Raw genomic sequence first — 19,908 nt, forward strand, 5'->3', positions numbered from 1 at the left:
CCTCTAGGTTCTGGGGATAGGAATGAAGGAAACATACTGTTCTCGAGGGCGAGTCAGACAAATGTGAAAAGTAAATGCTATAGGAAGGAGAAGAAAGCTAAGAGAAGGGGGTGTAGTTGAAGGAATATACAATTTTACCTTTATTATTTATTTTAGAGACAAGGTCTAGTTCTGTCATCCAGGCTGGAGTGCAGTGGCATGATCATAGCTCACTGCAGCCTCGATCTGCTGAGCTCAATGATCCCCCCACTTCAACCTCCTAAGTATCAGCGACCATAGGCACACTTTACCATGCCAGCTAATTTTAAAAATTTCTTTTCTTTTTTTTCTTGAGACAGAGTTTTGCTCTTGTTGCCCAGGCTAGAGTGCAATGGCACAATCTCGGCTCACTGCAACCTCCACCTACCGAGTTCAAGCGATTCTCCTGCCTCAGCCTCCCGAGTAGGGATTACAGGGATTGCTAGGATTACAGGCATGTGCCACTAAGCCCAGCTACTTTTGTATTTTTAGTAGAGATGGGATTTCTCCATGTTGAGCATGCTGGTCTCGAACTCCTGACCTCAGGGGATCTGCCCTCCTCGGCCTCCCAAAGTGCTGGGATTATAGGTGTGAGCCACCACGCCCGGCTCATCGCTTGCTGCATTGTCTGAATCGCGTTTATCTCTCCACAAAAGCAGTGTCATCCGTCTTTCCTTCCGGAGTGCAAGTCCCCTTCCTTCCCTGGTTCCAGAATTCACCTCTCCGCGTGGTCCCGCTTGGCAAAGTGCTGGCACGCGCGGCTCCTCGGTCCCGCGGCGCTGGCGGCCGCCCCCCCTCCCCCTGGCTGCCATGAGGCACTACTGCCTTACGCGCAACACAAACACAGACACCGCATTGGACCAGGGCACGCTTTAATCTGGAGGGCTGGAGCAGAGGGCGGCCCCGCCGAGGGGCGTGGTCAGGGTGGGCGGAGCCTTGGGGCAGAGTCCGCTGGTGGGCGGGACCCAAGGGGAGCAGCCAGTAGGGAAGTTGGGCGAGTTCCAGAATCAGGGGGGCGTGGCTGTGGGTGGGCGGGGCCTCCGTGGGGGTGGGCGGTGCGCGGGGCTTACATGCCAGGCACCACCCCACTGGTCTCCATGTTGGTGAGGTTGCCCCGCAGGTTCTGCTCCTCCTCGAAAGCCTTGAACAGTGAGTTGAAGTTGCCGGCTCCAAAACCCTGTGGCGGGAAAGAGAGGAGATGAGCCAAGGACCCAGAAAACCGAGTGTGCTATCTGCCTGTCCCCTCGGGCCTGCCGGGGACAAGCAGTACCTGGTGGTTGTGGCGCTGGATGACTTCCAGGAAGAGCGTGGGCCGGTCCTGCACCGGTTTGGTGAAGATCTGCAGGAGGTAGCCTTTCTCGTCGTAGTCCACCAGGATTTTCAGCTCCTAGGCGGGAGACAGGGGGCTCTGCTAGGGGAGGCTGGCCTGCGCTCTATCCTGGCACGGTGAGATCCTTGGAAAGTCCACAGGGGCTCCTGCACCCCAAAAGTCTGGAAATGACCTCTTTTTCTGGCAGTTCCAGCCACCTCCAAATATATCCCCTAACTGTCCTATTACCATCCCCCTACTACAGTTCCTAAGGCACAATTCAAGACTGCTGCCTGCTTCTAATCTTGTATCCTTACAATCCATCCTCCCCGCAGACATTATCAGGACCCTTTTTTTTTTTTTCTTTTTTGAGACTGAGCCTTGCTTTGTTACCCAGGCTGGAGTGCGGCGGCGCAATCTCGGCTCACTGAAACCTCCGCATCCCGGGTTCAAGCGATTCTCCTGTCTCAGCCTCCTGAGTAGCTGGGACTACAGGCGCAGGCTACCATGCCCAGCTAATTTTTGTATTTTTAGTAAGATGGGGTTTCACCATATTGGTCAGACTGGTCTCGAACTCCTGACCTCAGGTGATCCACCCACCTCGACCTCCCAAAGTGTTGGGATTACAGGAGTAAGCCACCATGACCTGCTGCGGGATCTTGTAAAAATCGGATCATGTCATTCCCCTGTTTAAAATCCTCCAGTGGAAATCGGAACCCTCATGTACTGCTGGTGGGACTGTAAAATGGTGCAACCACTTTGGAAAACAGTCTGGCAGCTTCTCAAAAAGTTAAACATATAGTGTTGCTTCCTTAAAATACAGATTAAAAAAAAAAAGGGGGTGGCCGGGCATGGTGGTTCACGCCTATAATCACAGCACTTTGGGAGGCTGAGGAGAGTGGATCACTTGAGCTCAGTTCGAGACCAGCCTGGCCAACATGGGGAAACCCAGTCTCTACGAAAAAAAATACAAAAAGTAGGCTGGGCAAGGTGGCTCACTCCTGTAATCCCAGCACTCTGGGAGGCTGAGGCGAGTGAATCACCCGAGGTCAGGAGTTTGAGACCAGCCTGGCCAACATGGTGAAACTCCATCTCTACTAAAAAAAAAAAAAAAAAAAAAAAAATTAGCTGGGCATGGTGGCACACTCCTGTGATCCCAGCTACTCAGGAGGCTGAGGCAGGAGAATCGCTTGAACCCGGGAAGTGGAGGTTGCAGTGAGCCAAGATCAGCCACTGCTCTCCAGCCTGTGCAACAGAGCAAGACTCTGTCTCAAAAAAAAAAAAAAAAAAAAGGCCGGGCGCGGTGGCTCACGCTTGTAATCCCAGCACTTTGGGAGGCCGAGGCGGGCGGATCACGAGGTCAGGAGATCGAGATCACGGTGAAACCCCGTCTCTACTAAAAAATACAAAAAATTAGCCGGGCGCGGTGGCGGGCGCCTGTAGTCCCAGCTACTCGGAGGCTGAGGCAGGAGAATGGCGTGAACCCGGGAGGCGGAGCTTGCAGTGAGCCGAGATTGCGCCACTGCACTCCAGCCCGGGCGACAGAGCGAGACTCTGTCTCAAAAAAAAAAAAAAAAATTAGCTGGGCTTTGTGGCAGGCGCCTATAATCCCAGCTACTGGGGAGGCTGAGGCAGGAGAATTGCTTGAACCCAGGAGGCTGGAGGCAATGGGCCAAGATCGCACCACTGCACCCCAGCCTGGGAAACAAAGCAAGACTCCATCTCTAAACAAATAAAAGGGAACATGGAATTACCATGTGACCTAGCTACTCCTAGATATATACCAAAGTGCATTGAAAACACGTCCACACAGAGCCTTGTACACAGATGTTGACAGTAGCATTATGTATAACACCCCAAAAGTGGAAACAACCCAAATATCTATCGAGGAATAGATAAACAATGTGTGTCTATCTATACAACGGGATATTTTTCAGCCACAAAAAGGAACGAAGCACTGACACACACCCCACGCAGATGAACCTTGAGCACATGCTATGGGAAAGAAGCTGCTCACAACAGGCCTATTTCGTGATTCCTTTTTTTTTTTTTTTTTCCAAGACGGAGTTTTGCTCTGTCACCCAGGCTGGAGTGCAATGGTGTGATCTCGGCTCACTGCAACCTCCCCCTCCCTGGGTTCAAGCAATTCTCCTGCCTCAGGCTTCCCAGTAGCTGGTATTACAGGCACCTGCTACCATGCCCAGCTAATTTTTGTATTTTTAGTAGAGACAGGGTTTCACCATGTTGGCCAGGCTGGTCTTGAACTCCTGACCTCATGATCCGCCCGCCTCAGCCTCCCAAAGTGCTGGGATTACAGGCGTGAGCCACTGCGCCTGGCCTTTGTGATTCCTTTTGATGAAATGTCCAGAATAGGCAAATCTATAGAGACTGAAGGTAGATTAATGGTGCCTAGGGCTGGGGTGGGAGGGGGAAGGGAACAGAGGGGTTGGTAGGTGCTGGCTAAGAGGCTCATGGTTTCTTTTTGGGGTGACAAAAATGTTCTAAAATTGATTTTTTGCCCGGGCTGGAATGCAGTAGCCTGATCATGGCTCACTGCAGCTTTGACCTCCTGGCCTCAAGTGATCCTCTCACTTCAGCCTCCTGAGTAGCTGGGACTACAGGCACGAACCACCACGCCTAGCTAATTTTTTAAAACTGTTTTTTTTTTTTTAGATACAGGGTCTCTCTATGTTTCTCAGGCTGGTCTTAAACTCCTGGCCTCAAGCAATCCTCTCAGCCTCCCAAAATGCTGGGATTATAGATGTGAGCCACTGTGTCTGGCCTAACTGTTTTTGTTTTTCTTTTAGACGGGGTATCACCCAGGCTGGAGTGCAGTGGCCTGATTATGGCTCACTGTAGCCTCTACCTCCTGGGTTGAAGTGATTCTCCCACCTCAGCCTCCCCAGTAGCTGGGACCACAGACACAGATCACCACGCACAGCTAATTTTTTTTTCTTTTTGTAGAGGCGGGGGTTTCACCATATTGAAACACCTGACCTCAAGTGATCCACCTGCCTTGGCCTCCCAAAGTGCTGGGATTACAGGCATGAACCACCATACCTAGTCCTAAAATGCATCTTTTTTTTTTTTGAGACAGAAGCTCACTCTGTCGCCCAGGCTGGAATGTGGTGGCACGATCTCGGCTCACTGCAACCTCCGCCTCCCAGGTTCAAGCGATTCTCCTGCCTCAGCCTCCTGAGTAGTTGGGATTACAGGCGTGTGTCACCACGCCCGGCTAATTTCTGTATTTTTAGTAGAGGCAGGGTTTCACCTATTTTTAGTAGACCAGGGTTGGTCAGGCTGGTCTCAAACTCCTGACCTCATGATCTGCCTGCCTCGGCCTCCCAAAGTACTGAGATTACAAGCATGAACCACCATACCCAGTCCTAAAATGGATTTTATGATAGTTGAACAACATAGCAAATACCTAAACATCATATACGTGTACACCTTAAAAAAATGACATGTTATGTGACATATGTCAATAACACTGCTAAAACCAAACCAAAAAACCCTCCAGTGGTTTCTGGCCACAAAATAACAAAATCCAGACTCTTGAATAATAGCTCACAAGAGGAACTGGCTCTTGCTTACCTGTCTGACCTAGGTCATCGCTCAAAAACAACTTCCCATCCACTCTAGCCTATTCTTTGTGTTCCTCAGACGCTCGGGGCATGCTCCTACCTTGGCCCTTGCTGATCCCTCTGCCAGGAATGCCTTTCTTCCTGCTGTTCACATGGCCAGCTCCCACTCATGATCTAGACTTCACTCAAATGTCACCTCCTCAGAGAGGCCCTCCCTGAGCACTCTCTGTAAAGTAGCCCCAGGCTGCCTGTTTGAACTTCCTGCACTGACTATCTCTGACAGTGCTTTTATTGTTTGTTTGTCATCTGTCTCCTCCTCCCACATAGACCCTAGAATAAATTTCCCTAGCCAGCAGGGACTTGGTCTGGGCTCCCCTCCGGGCTGAGACAATATTTCTGAAAAGATGGAACGCAGAGCTCATACTCCCCACAAGGCTGCGGATCCTGCCTGGGCCTCACCTCCAGGACATCAATGTTCTCCTTCACCTTGATCTTGGCCGTCTTTAGCTGCTCCCGCAGTTGTCTGTAGTACGTGGAGGGAACAGATAAGAACTCCAAGCCTCTCTCTCTCAAGTGGCGAATCTGTTTCAGAGCAAAGTTGAGGTCAGCCTTCAGCCTCCAAGTTCAACTCCCATAGCCAGGTGGAGGTGCTGGGCCATCAGGAGGCAGGGTCCCTATCCTAGCTCCCCTCAACTGCCAGGATGCCGTGTGGCCTCTTCCCCTTTCTTCTCTGTCATGGGCCCCATTACAACAACAACTGCTAGATTTATAGGACACTCACCATGTGCCTGCCTCGAGCACTTTTTTTTTTTTTTTTGAGATGGAGTCTCTGTCACTCAGGCTGGAGTGCAGTGGCACGATCTTAGCTCACTGCAGCCTCAACCTCCCCAGGCTCAGCTGATCCTCCTACTTCAGACTTCTGAGTAACTAGAACCACAGGTGTGCACCACCACACCTGGCTAATTTTTTGATTTTTTGTAAAGATGAGGTCTTACTATGTTGCCCACGTTGGTCTCGAACTTCTGAGCCCAAGCAGTCCTCCTGCCTCGGCCTCCCAAAGTGTCTGATCTCCCAATTTAAATGTGCAATGCCCTTCACCCTTGCTGTCCCAATTCCCTGCTTTACTTTCTTCCTGCGTGCTCTCTACCATCTAGCATTTATATTTTACTTATTTTGTTTATTGCTCCACAAGGGCAGAAACTGTTACAGGTATGAGCCACCATGCCCAACCTTAATTTCCTCATTTTAAAAAAACATTTCTTTTTTGAGGTTGCGAGAAGATAGGGCCTCACTCTCTGCTACCCAGGCTGGAGAAAAGTGGCTCAATCATAGCTAACTGCAGCCTTGAAATCTTTGGTTAAATGGATCCTCCTGCTTCAGCCTCCCAAGTAGCTAGGACTACAAGCATGAACCACCAAGCCTGGTTAATTTTGTTTACTTTTTGCAGAGACAGGGTCCCACTATTTTGCCAGGCTGATCTCTAACTTCTGGGCTCAAATAATCCTGCTTTGGCCTCCAGTGTAGTTGGGACTACAGGCATAAGCCACTGTGCCCAGTCCTAATTTCCATTATTTATTATTATTATTTTTTCTAAAGTGGAATTTCACTCTTGTCGCCCAGGCTGGGGTGCAGTGGTGCGACCTTGGCTCACGGCAACCTCTACCTCCCGAGTTCAAGCGCTTCTCCTGCCTCAGCCTCCTGAGAAGCTGGGATTACAGGTGCCCACAACCAAACCCAGATAATTTTCGTATTTTTAGTAGAGACGGAGTTTCACCATTGTTGGCCAGGCTGGTCTCAAAGTCCTGACCTCAGGTGATCCCCCTGCCTTGGCCTCCCAAAGTGCTGGGATTACAGGCGTGAGCCATGTGTCCGGCCCTAATTTCCTCATTTTTAAGGTGAGACAACTAAAGTCTAGAGACAGCACTGAATCTCCCAGAGACACAGAGCAAGCCACTGGCAGAACTGGGACCATCACCCAGGCTTCCTGATACCCTGGCGCCTGCTACCTCCAAAGCCCAGGGGTTCTGTGGAGAATGAACTCTCTGGGGTGGGTGGGGCTGTGCCTGCCCATGAGTTGCAAGAAGCAGTGAGGGAGTCCTGTCAGTGTCCCAGCCCAGAGAAGTGGGCCCAGGACTGCCGCCACCCGCCCTCTGGATTTTGCAGAGACCGTCCCTGGCTCTGAATGAGAGAGGTATTCGGACAGGGAAGGGGGTTCTAACCGCTGTGATGATGTCTTCGGTCTTGAGAGCGATGTGCTGGACCCCAGCGCCCCCATTATAGTCCACGTATTCCTGGGGGAGGGAAACAAGGAGACCACTGTCATTTGCCCCGTCACCCACATCTCTGACCCTACAAGAGCCCCCAGACCTCTTTCCTGCTCCCCTCTCCCCCAGCCAGGGGCGGCCTCACCTGGATCTGGGACTTCTTCTTGCCAGGCGCTGGCTCATTGATGGGCATCTTGATGGACTCTTCATAGTTGGCCACCACAATGGATCGCAGAGAGCTATATTCCGTGTGCACCTGCGTGTCATCCACGGACCAGAAGCGGTGGAACTGCAGGTTTTTCAGGTACCTGTAGGGTGGGTGGCGGGACACATCTGCTCTGAGCGCCTCCAGGGACGGCCTCCATCACCCCATTTCCACCTTCCAGAATCTGTCCCTGAGCAGGCTCCAGAAAGGAGATGCCATTGCCATCACACCCACCAGAGATTTAGATCTTTTTGTTGTTGTTGCTCGAGACAGAGTCTCACTCTGTCGCCCAGGCTGGAGTGCAGTGGTGCAATCTCGGCTCACTGCAGCCTCAGTCTCCAGGCTCAATTCCTCCTCCTACCTCAGCTTCCCAAGTAGCTGGGACTACAGGTGTGTGCTACCACACCTGGATAATTTTTGGGTATTTTTATTTTTTGTTTTTTGAGACGGAGTTTCGCTTGTCGCCCAGGCTGGAATGCAGTGACGCAATCTCGGCTTGCTGCAGCTGCCACTTCCTGGGTCCAAGCGATTCTCCTGCCTCAGCCTCCCAAGTAGCTGGGATTACAGGCATGCACCACCATGCCCAACTAATTTTTTGTATTTAGTAGAAACAGTGTTTCACCGTGTTGGTCAGGCTGGTCTCGAACTCCTAACTTTAGGTGATCCACCCGCCTCAGCCTCCCAAAGTGCTGGGATTACAGGCATGAACCACTGCACCCAGCTGTATTTTTTGTAGTGATGGGGTCTCACTATGTTGCCCAGGCTGGTCTTGAACTCCTGGGTTCAAGCCATCCACCTGCCTGGGCCTCCAAAGTGCTAAGATTCCAAATATGGGCCACCATGCCCAGCCTAGATTTGTACCTTTATGATGACACTTTTCCTTCAGGTGGAAGTGTCTTGGAACGAAATACATATAGGACGGCAAGGCTCCCACAGATGGAAGTAAAGTGCTTTGAGAAAAAGGCCCTTGCTTGGAATTTGGACAGGGGGCTCTCTGGGTGGTGGCAACCTTCCTGCAAGCCTCCCTGGACTGCGATGCCACCAGGGTTCCTCAGAAGGAGGGCCTGTGGGTCACTTTGGGCCTCAAGTCCACTGGTCTCCATGTTGACAGTTTTACAGTGAATAAATGCATCAGTGGCCTCAGGCTAACTCCCACCATCTTGTGCTGTATTTTCCACTTTTATTTTATTTTACTTTATTTTATTATTATTATTATTACTATTTTTTGAGACAAAGTCTCGCTTTCTCACCCAGGCTGGAGTGCAGTGGCGTAATCTCAGCTCACTGCAGCCTCCGCCTTCCTGGTTCAAGCAATTCTCCTGTCTTAGCTTCCCGAGTAGCTGGGACTACAGGTACACACTGCCACACCCAGCTAATTTTTTTTTTTTTTTTTTTTTTTGAGACGGAGTCTCGCTCTGTCGCCCAGGCTGGAGTGCAGTGGCACAATCTCAGCTCACTGCAAAGCTCCGCCTCCCGGGTTCACGCCATTCTCCTGCCTCAGCCTCCCGAGTAGCTGGGACTACAGGTGCCTGCCACCACGCCCGGCTAATTTTTTGTATTTTTAGTAGAGACAGGGGTTTCATCGTTTTAGCCAGGATGGTCTCGATCTCCTGACCTCGTGATCCGCCCGTCTCGGCCTCCCAAAGTGCTGGGATTACAGGCGTGAGCCACCGCGCCCAGCCCACACCCAGCTAATTTTTGTATTTTTAGTAGAGACAGGGTTTCGCCATGTTGGTCAGGCTGGTCTTGAACTCCTGACCTCAGGTGATCCACCCGCCTCCGCCTCCCAAAGTGCTGGGATTACAGGCATAAGCAACCGCGCCCAGTCTATTTTATTTTATTTATTTATTTTTTGGAGACAGAGTCTTGCTCTGTTGCCCAGGCTGGAGTCTCACTCTGTCACCCAACCTCCACCTCCCGGGTTCAAGTGATTCTCCTGCCTCAGCCTCTTGAGTAACTGGAATTACAGGCGCCCGACACCTCGTCTATCGAGTTTTTGTATTTTTAGTAGAAACGGGGTTTCTCCATATTGGTTAGGCTGGTGTTGAACTCCTGACCTCAGGTGATCCTCCCACCTCCCCTTCCCAGAATGCTGGGATTACAGGTGTGAGCCACCGCACCCAGTCGTATTTTCCACATTAGTGCAAGGACCAGGGAGTGGGCCAGTCCACCGTGAGGACCCGTCATCTTCAGGCAGAGGGAGAGGGCCACGGTCTCACCATTCAGAGGCAGACACCATCTCCTGATCAGGCTGGTTTCCCACAATGTGGTCGATAATCTCCAGACTGCATTTGGGCCTGGGAAGGGAAGAAGATGGGGGTGAGAAGGTGGCTACCCCCCAGATTGCTCCCTTCTCCATGACCCCTCAATAATAATAATAATAGCTCACACTTCTGTTTTTGGAGTTTGATTTTTTTGTAGAGATGGAGTCTCTACAAAAAGAGAGACTCTTTTGTTGCCCAGCTTGGTCCAAAACTCTGGGGCCCAAGTGAACCTCCTGCTTCAGACTCCCAAAGTGCTGGGAATATAGGTATGAGCCACCGTGCCCGGCCTCACACTTGCGTAGCATTTACTATGGGCCAGACATTTTATTTTGTCAACCCATATACTAGTATAGTCCCTATTTTACAGATGAAGAAACTGAGGCCTAGAGAGATGAAGCGACTTGCCCAGGGTGAAATGGCTGTGAAGTAACAGAGCTGGGATTTGAACCCAGGGAAGTTTGGTTGCAGAGGCCATGGTCTCAGCCTCTAAGCCACCTCTTCAAGCACCCCTGAGGACTTCCAGGAATTCCCCAGCCGGCTCCATTCTGCCCCAACACACATGCGCAGTGGACATGGAGGAAGGGGCATTACTTTTCACAGTACCTCAGGGCTTTCCACCCACCTCTGCCCTGAGAGACACTCACAGTTTAGGAAGTAGGGGGTCCATGAATGCTGGGGCCTCATATCCAGGCAAGAATTGGCCGATGTAGTTCATCTTCTCCACCAGGGTGTGTGTGGTGTCTCCATACTATGGGTGGAAAACAGCCTGGCTCGGCCCCTGGCCACCCATCCCCCCCCCCCCCCCCGAGGACAGAGCACATTTCATAGCGCTAACATAGCCCGGGGTTCCAACCTGCATCTGACCCTAACCAGATGCGTGATCTTGGGCAAGTCCCTTCTCCTTTCTGAAATGAATTGCAATCTGTCACTTGTTTGAGAGTTTCTGTGAGGGTGGGGACACTGTTTTGCTCATCATGGTGTACCCAGCACTGAGCTCAGTGCCTGGCACAGGAGAGGTGCTCAATGAAGCACCTACTTCATTTATTTCAGTAGGTCAATTAGATGAAGAACGCAGGAGGGCACTGGATTAAATTATACTGAAGAGCGGCCTGGTGCAGTGGCTCAGGCCTGTAATCCCAGCACTTTGGGAGGCCGAGGCGGGTGGATCACGAGGTCAGGAGATCGAGACCATCCTGGCAAACACAGCGAAACCCCGTCTCTACTAAAAAATACAAAAAATTAGCCGGGCGTGGTGGCGGGTGCCTGTAGTCCCAGCTACTTGGGAGGCTGAGACAGGAGAATGGTGTGAACCCAGGAGGCAAAGCTTGCAGTGAGCAGAGATCGCGCCACTGCACTCCAGCCTGGGTGACAGAGTGAGACTCCGTCTCAAAAAATACAACAACAAAAAAATTATACTGAAGACCTCTGTCAGCCACTTTAACCATCTTTTTTTTTTTTTTTTTTTTTTTTAAGGCGGAGTCTCACTCTGTCACTCAGGCTGGAGAGCATTGGCACGATCTCGGCTGACTGCAACCTCCATCTCCTGGGTTCAAGCGATTCTCGTGCCTCAGCCTCCTGAGTAGCTGTGATTATAGGCATGCACCACCATGTTGGGCCCACCTCAACATCCCAAAGTGCTGGGATTACAGGCGTGAGCCACTGCGCCCAGCCTTTTTTTTTTGAGATGGAGTCTTGCTTGTTGCCCAGGCTGGAGTGCAGTGGCGTGATCTCAGCTCACTGCAACCTCTGCCTCCCAGGTTCAAGCGATTCTCCCACCTCAGCCTCCCAAGTAGCTGGGATTACAGGTGCACACCACCATGCCTGGCTAATTTTTGTATTTTTTTTTAGTAGAGGTGGGGTTTCACCATGCTGGCCGGGCTAACTTCTGACCTCAAATGATTCGCCTGCCTCAGCCTCCTACAGTGCTGGGATTATGGGCGTGAGCCACTGCGCCCAGCTCTCACTGGATCCTTACGACGACCCTATGAGAAGTCATAGTTGAAGATACTGAGGCTTGCAGCCATAAAAAGGAACAAGATCATGTCCTTTACAGGGACATGGATGGAGCTGGAAGCCGTTATCTTCAGCAAACTAACGCAGAAACAGAAAACCAAACACTGCATGTTCTCACTTAGAAGTGAGAGCTAAATGATGAGAAAATATGGACACATCACGGGGAACAACAGACACTAGGGCCTGTCAGATGGGGAAGGTCGGGGAGGGAGTGCACCAAGAAGAGTAGCTAATAGATGCTGGGCTTAATACCTAGGTAATGGGATGATCTGTGTAGCAAACCACCATGCACACGTTTACCTATGTAATACACTTGAACATCCAGCACATGTACCCCAGAACCTATAATAAAAGTTGAAGAGGCTGGGCATGGTGGCTCACACCTGTAATCCCAGCACTTTGGGAGGCTGAGGCAGGCAGATCACAAGGTCAGGAGATCAAGACCATCCTGGCTAACACGGTGAAACCTCTACTAAAAATACAAAATTTAGCCGGGTGTGGTGGTGGGCGCCTGTAGTCCTAGCTACTCGGGAGGCTGAGGCAGGAGAATGGCGTGAACCCGAAAGGCGGTGCTTGCAGTGAGCTGAGATCGTGCCACTGCACTCCAGCCTGGGCGACAGAGTGAGACTCCATCTCAAAAACAAAAAAAAAGTTGAAGAAAACAGCCAGGCATGGTGGCTCACGCCTGTAATCCCAGCACTTTGGGAGGCTGAGGCGGGTGGATCACTTGAGGTCAGGAGTTCGAGACCAGCCTGGCCAACATGGTGAAACCCTGTCTCTACTAAAAACACAAAAATTAGCCAGGTGTGGGGGCGGACGCCTGTAATCCCCGGGAGGCTGAGACAGGAGAATCACTTGAGTCCAGGAGACAGAGGTTGCAGTGAGCTGAGATTGAGCGACTGCACTCCAACCTGGGCGGCAGAGAGACTCCATCTGAAAAAAGAAAAAAGAAAAAAAAAAAAAAAAGGCTGGGCACAGTGGCCCACGCCTGTAATCCCAGCACTTTGGGAGGCTGAGGTGGGTGGATCACCAGGTCAGGAGATCGAGACCATCCTGGCTAACATGGTGAAACCCCATCTCTACTAAAAATACAAAAAAGAAAAAATTAGCCGGGCATGGTGGCATGCACCTGTGGTCCCAGCTACTCGGGAGGCTGAGACAGGAGAATCACTTGAACCTGGGAGGTGGAGGTTGCAGAGAGCCAAGATCACACCGCTGCACTCCAGCCTGGGTGACACAGCGAGACTCCATCTTTTTTTTTTTTTTTTTGAGACGGAGTCTCGACAGCTCTGTCACCCAGGCTGGAGTGCCGTGGCGTGATCTCGGCTCACTGCAAGCTCCGCCTCCTGGGTTCATACCATTCTCCTGCCTCAGCCTCCTGAGTAGTTGGGACTATAGGCGCCCACCATCATGCCTGGCTAATTTTTTTGTATTTTTAGTAGAGACAGGGTTTCATTGTGTTATCCAGGATGGTCGTAATCTCCTGACCTCATGATCCGCCCTCCTCAGCCTCCCAAAGTGCTGGGATTACAGGCGTGAGCCACCGCACCCAGCTAGACTCCGTCTATTAAAAAAAAAAAAAAAGTTTGAGGAAAACAAAAAAAGATACTGCTGAGGCACAGGAAAGTTGAGCGCATGTCCTAGATCACATAGGCGTTCCAGTTCCAGTCTTTGCTCATTTAAAGAGAGTCATAGAGAGGTACAGTAATATGCCCAAAGTCACACAGCTCGTGTGGGAACTGATGTCCCCGGACCCCATCCTTCTCCCTTCTTCAGAGCCCCTGCCTTCACCCCCTTGCTGTCCTCCTCCTGCGCTGGGAGGAAGGGAAGCCTGGGAGGAGTGGCTGGTGGCTCTTACAGCCCCCATACACTGGCCAGGCATTACGGGGGACAGACTTGAGGGACAATGTCTGTGCTCCAAGGCCCATGGGTGGGATGGTTTGATGGGGTCAGCTGCGGGGCTCCTGGCATCTCAGTGGTGCCAACGGCAGGAGGGGTGGGGGCACCAAAGGGAACTCACCGTCTGCAGCACAGCAAACTTCACCTTCCCAAACTTGTCTTGCTCTACCCAGGGCTCCCTCACGATTTTGGCGCCCCGTTCCCGTGCTTTCTGCAGAGAAGATGGGACTGGGGAATTGGTGAGGGCTGGAGCCTTCCAGAACCCTTGCCTGCTGCTCCTGCCAGGTGGCCTCTGCGTGGTCCTGCAGGCCCCTCCAGTTTCTCCAGCCCCAGGTAGGAACCCCAGCCAGCTTCAGCCATTACCCTCAATACTCATGCTCATTTGGCAAATAGGGAAACTGAGGCCCAGGCCCAGAGTTGGGGCTATGGGAGACAAACTAGGTAGGGATGGGTGTCTGTCCTGCCTCTGCTAACTCCCCCTGTGATCAGTCCCCTTCTCTAGTCCTCAGTTTCACCATCTGTAAAAAGAATGGTTGGATGAGAATAAGAAGATTCATGCATTTATTTAGCAAAACTGGACTGCATGACAGTGCTTATATCATGCACCAGGCTCTGTTCTAGATTCTAACCTCGTTCATCCTCACAGCAACATTATGCAAAAGTACTATTATCATCTCCATTCTCTAGGTGAGGACGTTAACGCACAGAGACATTAAGTCACTTGCCTGAAGTCACACAGCTAAGATTCAGACCTGGAGAGCCTGGCTCTGGAATGCACACTCTGAATCTCTAGGCTGCCTGTTGGGTACAGTGTTTGGTTTAGAGTTGTGCTCAAGAAATGGTAATTCTGAGGCCAGGCAAAATGGCTCATGCCTGTAATCCCAGCACTTTAGGAGGCCGAGGTGGGCAGATCACTTGAGGTCAGGAGTTCAAGACCAGCCTGGCCAATATGGCAAAACTCTATCTCTACTAAAAATACAAAAATGAGCTGGGCGTGGTGGCAGGTGCCTGTAATCCCAGCTACTTGGGAGGCTGAGGCAGGAGAATCGCTTGAACCCAGGAGGTGGAGGTTGTAGTGCACCAAGATTGTGCCACTGCTCTCCAGCCTGGGCAACAGAGCAAGACTCTGACACACACACAAAAAAAAAAAAAAAAAAAGAAAAAGAAAAAAGAAAAAAAAGGAAATAACCAGCCTGACCAACATGGAGAAACCCCATCTCTACTAAAAATACAAAATTAGCCGGGCATGGTGGCCCATGCCTGTAATCCTAGCTACTTAGGAGGCTGAGGCAGGAGAATTGCTTGAATCCAGGAGGTGGAGGTTGCGGTGAGCCGAGATCGTGCCATTGCGCTCCAGCCTGGGCAACAAGAACAAAACTCCGTCTCACAAAAAAAAAAAAAAAAAAGGAAATGGTAATTCTAATTTCCTCCTTTGACAACCCAGCTGTGGTTAGCCCCGTGTGGCAGCTGTGGAAACTGAGGCTCAGTGAGAGAGAGGACACGGGAGAGGACGGGGCACCCCCGGAGCCTAGGTGTGTGTCACACCAGCATCTGGTCTTGTCACTGTGATGCGGCATCTGGGCTTGTCACTGTGATGCAGCAGTGTCCTTCCAGCCCTTACTGATGAGGTCCCCATGGCAGATGGAGGCCTTCCTCTCCCAGTCCGCCCAGGTGCTTTCTCACCTGCACGATGTAGTCACAATCTTCCACCTCGAACGCGATGTCCTTCACTCCATCACCGTGTTTCACCAGGTGATCGCCCATCTCTGTGGCCGGCAGGGAGGGGATGGCACTGGAGTCTGGAGTCTAGGTCCCCTCACCTGGCTTTTAGTCTCCATCCAGGCCCTGAACCCAGAGCCCACCCACAGAGCCATGCGTCCACCCTCCCCGAACCCAGACCCCACCCACAGAGCCATGCGTCCACCCTCCCCGGGCACCTCACCTTTGTTCCAGGGGTTGAGCGCTGAGGAGAGGACAAACACAATCTAAGATACGAGGAGAAGGAGATGAGGCTAGTGGCTCGGGGGGGCATGGGGAGGTGCACCCATCGGCCCCTCCCTGCCGACCCGAGACACCCCTGATGGAGCACAAGAACTCCTGGACCTGGGTTCTAGCTCCTTCTCTGCCTTAGTTTCCCATGCTGGTCCTGAGGGATGGGGCTTTCAGCCATGCCAGACCCCCTCTGGATCCTCAGAGGAACTGCTAGGTCAGGTCTCCCTTGGGGAGAGAACTCCAGAGACCCCATCGGTCAGGGCACTGCTTAAAATTCCTCCTCTGATATCCCAGGTTTTCTGAGCACCTGCGGGGTCAGTGTTGGGCCAGGCTGAGGAGGAAACGAAACTAGGAAGGACCCTGTTGTTTGGCTGTACAAAGATGCCAGCGGAGGGGTTGGCGGGAGCTGAATTATATGTTTTTTGTTGTTGTTGGGGTTTTTCGTTTTTTTTTGTTAAGATGGAGTCTTGCTCTGTCGCCCAGGCTGGAGTGCAGTGGCACGATGTTGGCTCACTGCAACCTCCGCCTCCCGGGTTCAAGCGATTTGCCTGACTCAGCCTCCTGAGTAGCTGGGATTACAGGTGCCCACCATCACGCCCAGCTAATTTTTGTATTTTTAGTAGAGATGGGGTTTCACCATGTTGGCCAGGCAGGGGTTGGGGGCTGTCCTGGGGGTGGCGACTCACCTTCCCTTGTTTGATTACATGGCTGACCACCTCCCTGGAACCGGTCTCCAGGCCCCTGTAGGCTAGAGGTTCAAAGCCCATCTTGCTGCAGTAGAATGACGCAGCCTGAATCACAAGGTTGCAGCAGGGTTCATGAGGGTCAAGGGGCCAGCATGGGGGACTTCCGCAAAAGAGCCCCTGGCCCCCCTCAGCCTGCCTGCCCTATTGCCTCAGGTGCAGAGACCCTCCTGGGAAAATAGACTGCTGCCTGCACATTTTGCTGACAGATAACTTTCCTGCTGGTGTAATTAGGATTCAGAGTATCTGGCCCACCCCTGGCCTGATCCTCCCTCCCAAGGGCCAATCACAGACCCTGCTGGAGGCCTGCCCTTGTCAGGCGGCCCTCTGCCCTGCCCTCTGCTCACTCCAGCACCTTGCCCCGGCTTCTACCTGCTTGGCGTTGCCAACCCAGAAGGTCACAGAGTGGAAGTGGAGGAATCGGCCTCTCTCAGGCTGCAGAAGGAGAGAAGAGGTGAGGTTGAGTCCCTGAAAGTGAGTCTAGAAAAGTGCGGGTGAACTGATGTCCCCTAGCCACCCTCCTTATCCCAGCCTCAACCACAGAACTTAGGAGCAGCGGAACCCCATGCAGCCTTGCCAAGCCTCAAAAGAGGTTTCTCATGTGGAAGTTGAGCTCCTGGGTGTCTTGGATGGGGAAGCCCCCTCAGAAGGCCTGCCAAGGTTTCACACAGGGAAATAGCCTTATGTTGCAGCAATATGGATTTAAGTTAGACCTTAGAAAGAACTTCCAGATGGGATTAAGAGATTGGCAGGCATTTAAGAAGGGGTACAGGTTTTGTTTTGGTTTTTGTTTTTGAGATGCAGTTTTGCTCTGTTGCCCAGGCTGGAGTGGAGTGCAGTGGTGCAATCTTGGCTCACTGCAACCTCCGCCTCCCGGGTTCAAGCAATCCTCGGGTTCAAGTGATCCCCCCCACCTCAGCCTCCTGAGTAGCTGGGATTACAGGGGTGCTCTACCACGCCCGGCTAATTTTTGTATTTTTAGTAGAGACGGGGTTTCCTCATGTTGACCAGGCTGGTCTCGAACTCCTGACCTCAAGTATTCACCTGCCTTGGCCTCCCAAAGCACTGGGATTACAGGCATGAGCCACCATGCCCGGCCAGGATACAAGTTTGTTACGAGGTTGAGTCCAGCTCAGTCTCGGGGAGCCCCGGGGGTAAAGCTGAGTGTGCAGGCATGCACATCATGTATCCACTCCAGTCCTTCCTCTTCTGCTCTCTGCTGAAACCCCAGTCTCCCTGCACTCCGACCCCCTTCTAGACTCAGGCCCCTACATTTCCCACATTTCGCCTGCTTACCTTTGCCCCTTTGTCACTGTAAGTCGTCTAAGGAGAAAAAGAAGGACAATGAGACTTGGAGGCTCCAACGCAAGGTGCTTCTGGAAGTGTTACTGAAGATGTCCCACCCAAGGGGAGATGGTCATGGCACTTACCATGACTGATCTTAGTCAAACCTCCTACTGGGACTAGAGGCCTGGGGAGTGCTGGGCTGGAGTATTTAACCCCAAGCAGGTCCCGCCCAGGCCTCCTGGCCTACCTGGGGGATGGGGTGGGAAGCTGAGCCCAGCCCTGGAAGGTTCCAGGCCTGGAGGCCTCTGATCCAGCTGCGGCCTCATTGAACAGGATGGTGTTGCCAGGCCCAGAGAGGGGGAGTGACGTCCACTAGTCAGTGGGAGGCAGAGTCAGGGCCAGAAGCCAAGGGCAAGCCTTTCCAGGACGCTGGGACTGTGACCATTACTGCCCAGAATCCAAAGCTCAGAAGCCAAGGCCGGCTGGAGTGCGGTGGCGGCTCCAGAACTCTTGCCTAGAGGAAATTTGAGGGGGAATTTGGAGACTGGCCCCAAAGTCCTGTTCGAGTAAAAGCATTGTATTCCATAGCTGTTAGAGGCATGGTAGGAGAAGATTTGCATCCTGGCTCTGCTACATACAGTGTGACTTGGGAAAATCACCTCATTTGTAAAACAGAAACAAGAGTAGTGTGGTGGGGATTAAAGGAGATAAGCATGCTCTTTGGAACAGGACCTGGCACACAGGACACTCTCAGTGTTGGTTGTAATTCGTCGGAGCAGAGAACATTCCTAGGCCATGAGGTTAGCAAGCGGCAGGGAAGAACTGGAACATGAACCAGGCTCTTCTAACTCCAGGACCCACACTTTAAATTGCTAGATTGCCCTCTATACAAATGGGAGATATTAATATCCCCATCAGATGGGGAAACTGAGGCCTGGAGAGGTGAACACATGTCTCCCAGTTCATGGAACTGGTAAGAGCAGAGCCCCAAACTCTGGCCTATTTGATTCTGAAGTTGGATCTCATTGCACCAGTGCAGACCACTTCTCCCTCCTTTTCTCTATTTTCTGGGCCATTTAGGAGGCAGGTGAGGTGGTCCCACCTCCTTATTCTGCCTGTCCTGGGCCTGCCCAGTGTGCCCCCAGTGTCCACCTCAGCTCCTTGAGTCTAAATTTCCAACTGGGGGCTGGGTGCGGTGGCTCACGCCTGTAATCCCAGCACTTTGGGAGGCCAAGGAGGGAGGATCACATGAGGCCAGGAGTTTGAGACCAGCTTGGCAACATGGTAAAACCTCGTCTCTACTAAAAATACAAACATTAGCTGGGCATGGTGGTGCATGTCTGTAGTCCCAGCTACTCAGGGGACTGAGGCAGGAGGATCACTTGAACCCAGGAGGCAGAGATTGCAGTGAGCAGTGATCATGCCACTGCCCTCCAGCTTGGGTGACAGAGTGAGACTCCGTCTCAAATAAATAAATAAATATCCAACTGGGAGCCAGGCGCGGTGGCTCACGCCTGTAATCTCAGTACTTTGGGAGGCCGAGGCGGGTGGATCACGAGGTCAGGAGATTGAGACCATCCTGGCTAACATGGTGAAACCCCGTCTCTACTAAATGTACAAAAAATTAGCCGGGCATGACAGCGGGCGCCTTTAGTCCCAGCTCCTTGGGAGGCTGAGGCAGGAGAATGGTGTGAACCCAGGAGACGGAGCTTACAGTGGGCCGAGATCGCGCCACTGCACTCCAGCCTGGGCGACAGAGCGAGACTCCGTCTCAAAAAAAAAAAATATATATATATATATATGTGTATATATATGTGTATATATGTGTGTATATATATGTGTATATATGTGTGTATATATGTGTATATATGTGTATATATATATGTATATATGTGTATATATGTATATATGTGTGTATATATGTATATATGTGTGTATATATGTATATATATGTGTATATATATGTATATATGTGTATATATGTATATATATGTGTATATATATGTATATATATGTATATATATGTGTATATATATGTATATATATATGTATATATATATGTGTGTGTATATATATATATATATATATACACACACACATATATATATCTCTCCAACTGGGAAAACTTGAGTGGAGGTGGCCCAGGGTGGAGCTCAAAGGCCCAGAAGGTTCCCACGGAGGAGAAGAGCTCTGTGTAGCCTGCCTACCCCTTCCAGGCCAGCAGGAACATCTTGTCCCTTTGATAGCTGTGGCCAACTCAAACCCCCACTCCTGGAGCCTGCCCTGGCTTATATCCTAAGCACAAAGGCCAATGTTCACTAACTCAAGGA

The 19,908-nt window shown here is 51.5% G+C and overlaps 1 protein-coding gene across 1 annotated transcript; it reads right to left on the bottom strand.

The window, feature by feature from the left end:
* Window positions 1–873: 873 nt before the first annotated feature.
* On the bottom strand, window positions 874–17,887 carry HPD (4-hydroxyphenylpyruvate dioxygenase). Its single transcript, XM_055236941.2, has 14 exons — window positions 17,826–17,887; window positions 17,588–17,614; window positions 16,664–16,726; window positions 16,235–16,339; window positions 15,499–15,541; window positions 15,240–15,322; window positions 13,678–13,767; window positions 10,289–10,392; window positions 9,600–9,677; window positions 7,321–7,483; window positions 7,131–7,202; window positions 5,371–5,493; window positions 1,289–1,405; window positions 874–1,195 (listed from the first exon to the last, which is right to left on the bottom strand). The coding sequence occupies exons 4-14, from the start codon at window positions 16,313–16,315 to the stop codon at window positions 1,085–1,087; spliced, it is 1,065 nt and encodes a 354-aa protein (XP_055092916.1). The 5' UTR covers window positions 16,316–16,339; window positions 16,664–16,726; window positions 17,588–17,614; window positions 17,826–17,887; the 3' UTR covers window positions 874–1,084.
* Between the last annotated feature and the right edge of the window lie 2,021 nt (window positions 17,888–19,908).

Source organism: Symphalangus syndactylus, chromosome 13, assembly GCF_028878055.3.
Source record: "Symphalangus syndactylus isolate Jambi chromosome 13, NHGRI_mSymSyn1-v2.1_pri, whole genome shotgun sequence".
Taxonomy (NCBI): domain Eukaryota; kingdom Metazoa; phylum Chordata; class Mammalia; order Primates; family Hylobatidae; genus Symphalangus; species Symphalangus syndactylus.

Coding starts and splice junctions, on each gene's coding strand:
- HPD (XM_055236941.2), bottom strand. CDS start 16,315: ATGGGCTTTGAACCTCTAGCCTACAGGGGCCTGGAGACCGGTTCCAGG. Junction 9,678..10,288: donor GACCCCCTACTTCCTAAACT/GTGAGTGTCTCT, acceptor TTCCCTTCCCAG/GCCCAAATGCAGTCTGGAGA. Junction 1,196..1,288: donor TCCAGCGCCACAACCACCAG/GTACTGCTTGTC, acceptor TTCCCGCCACAG/GGTTTTGGAGCCGGCAACTT.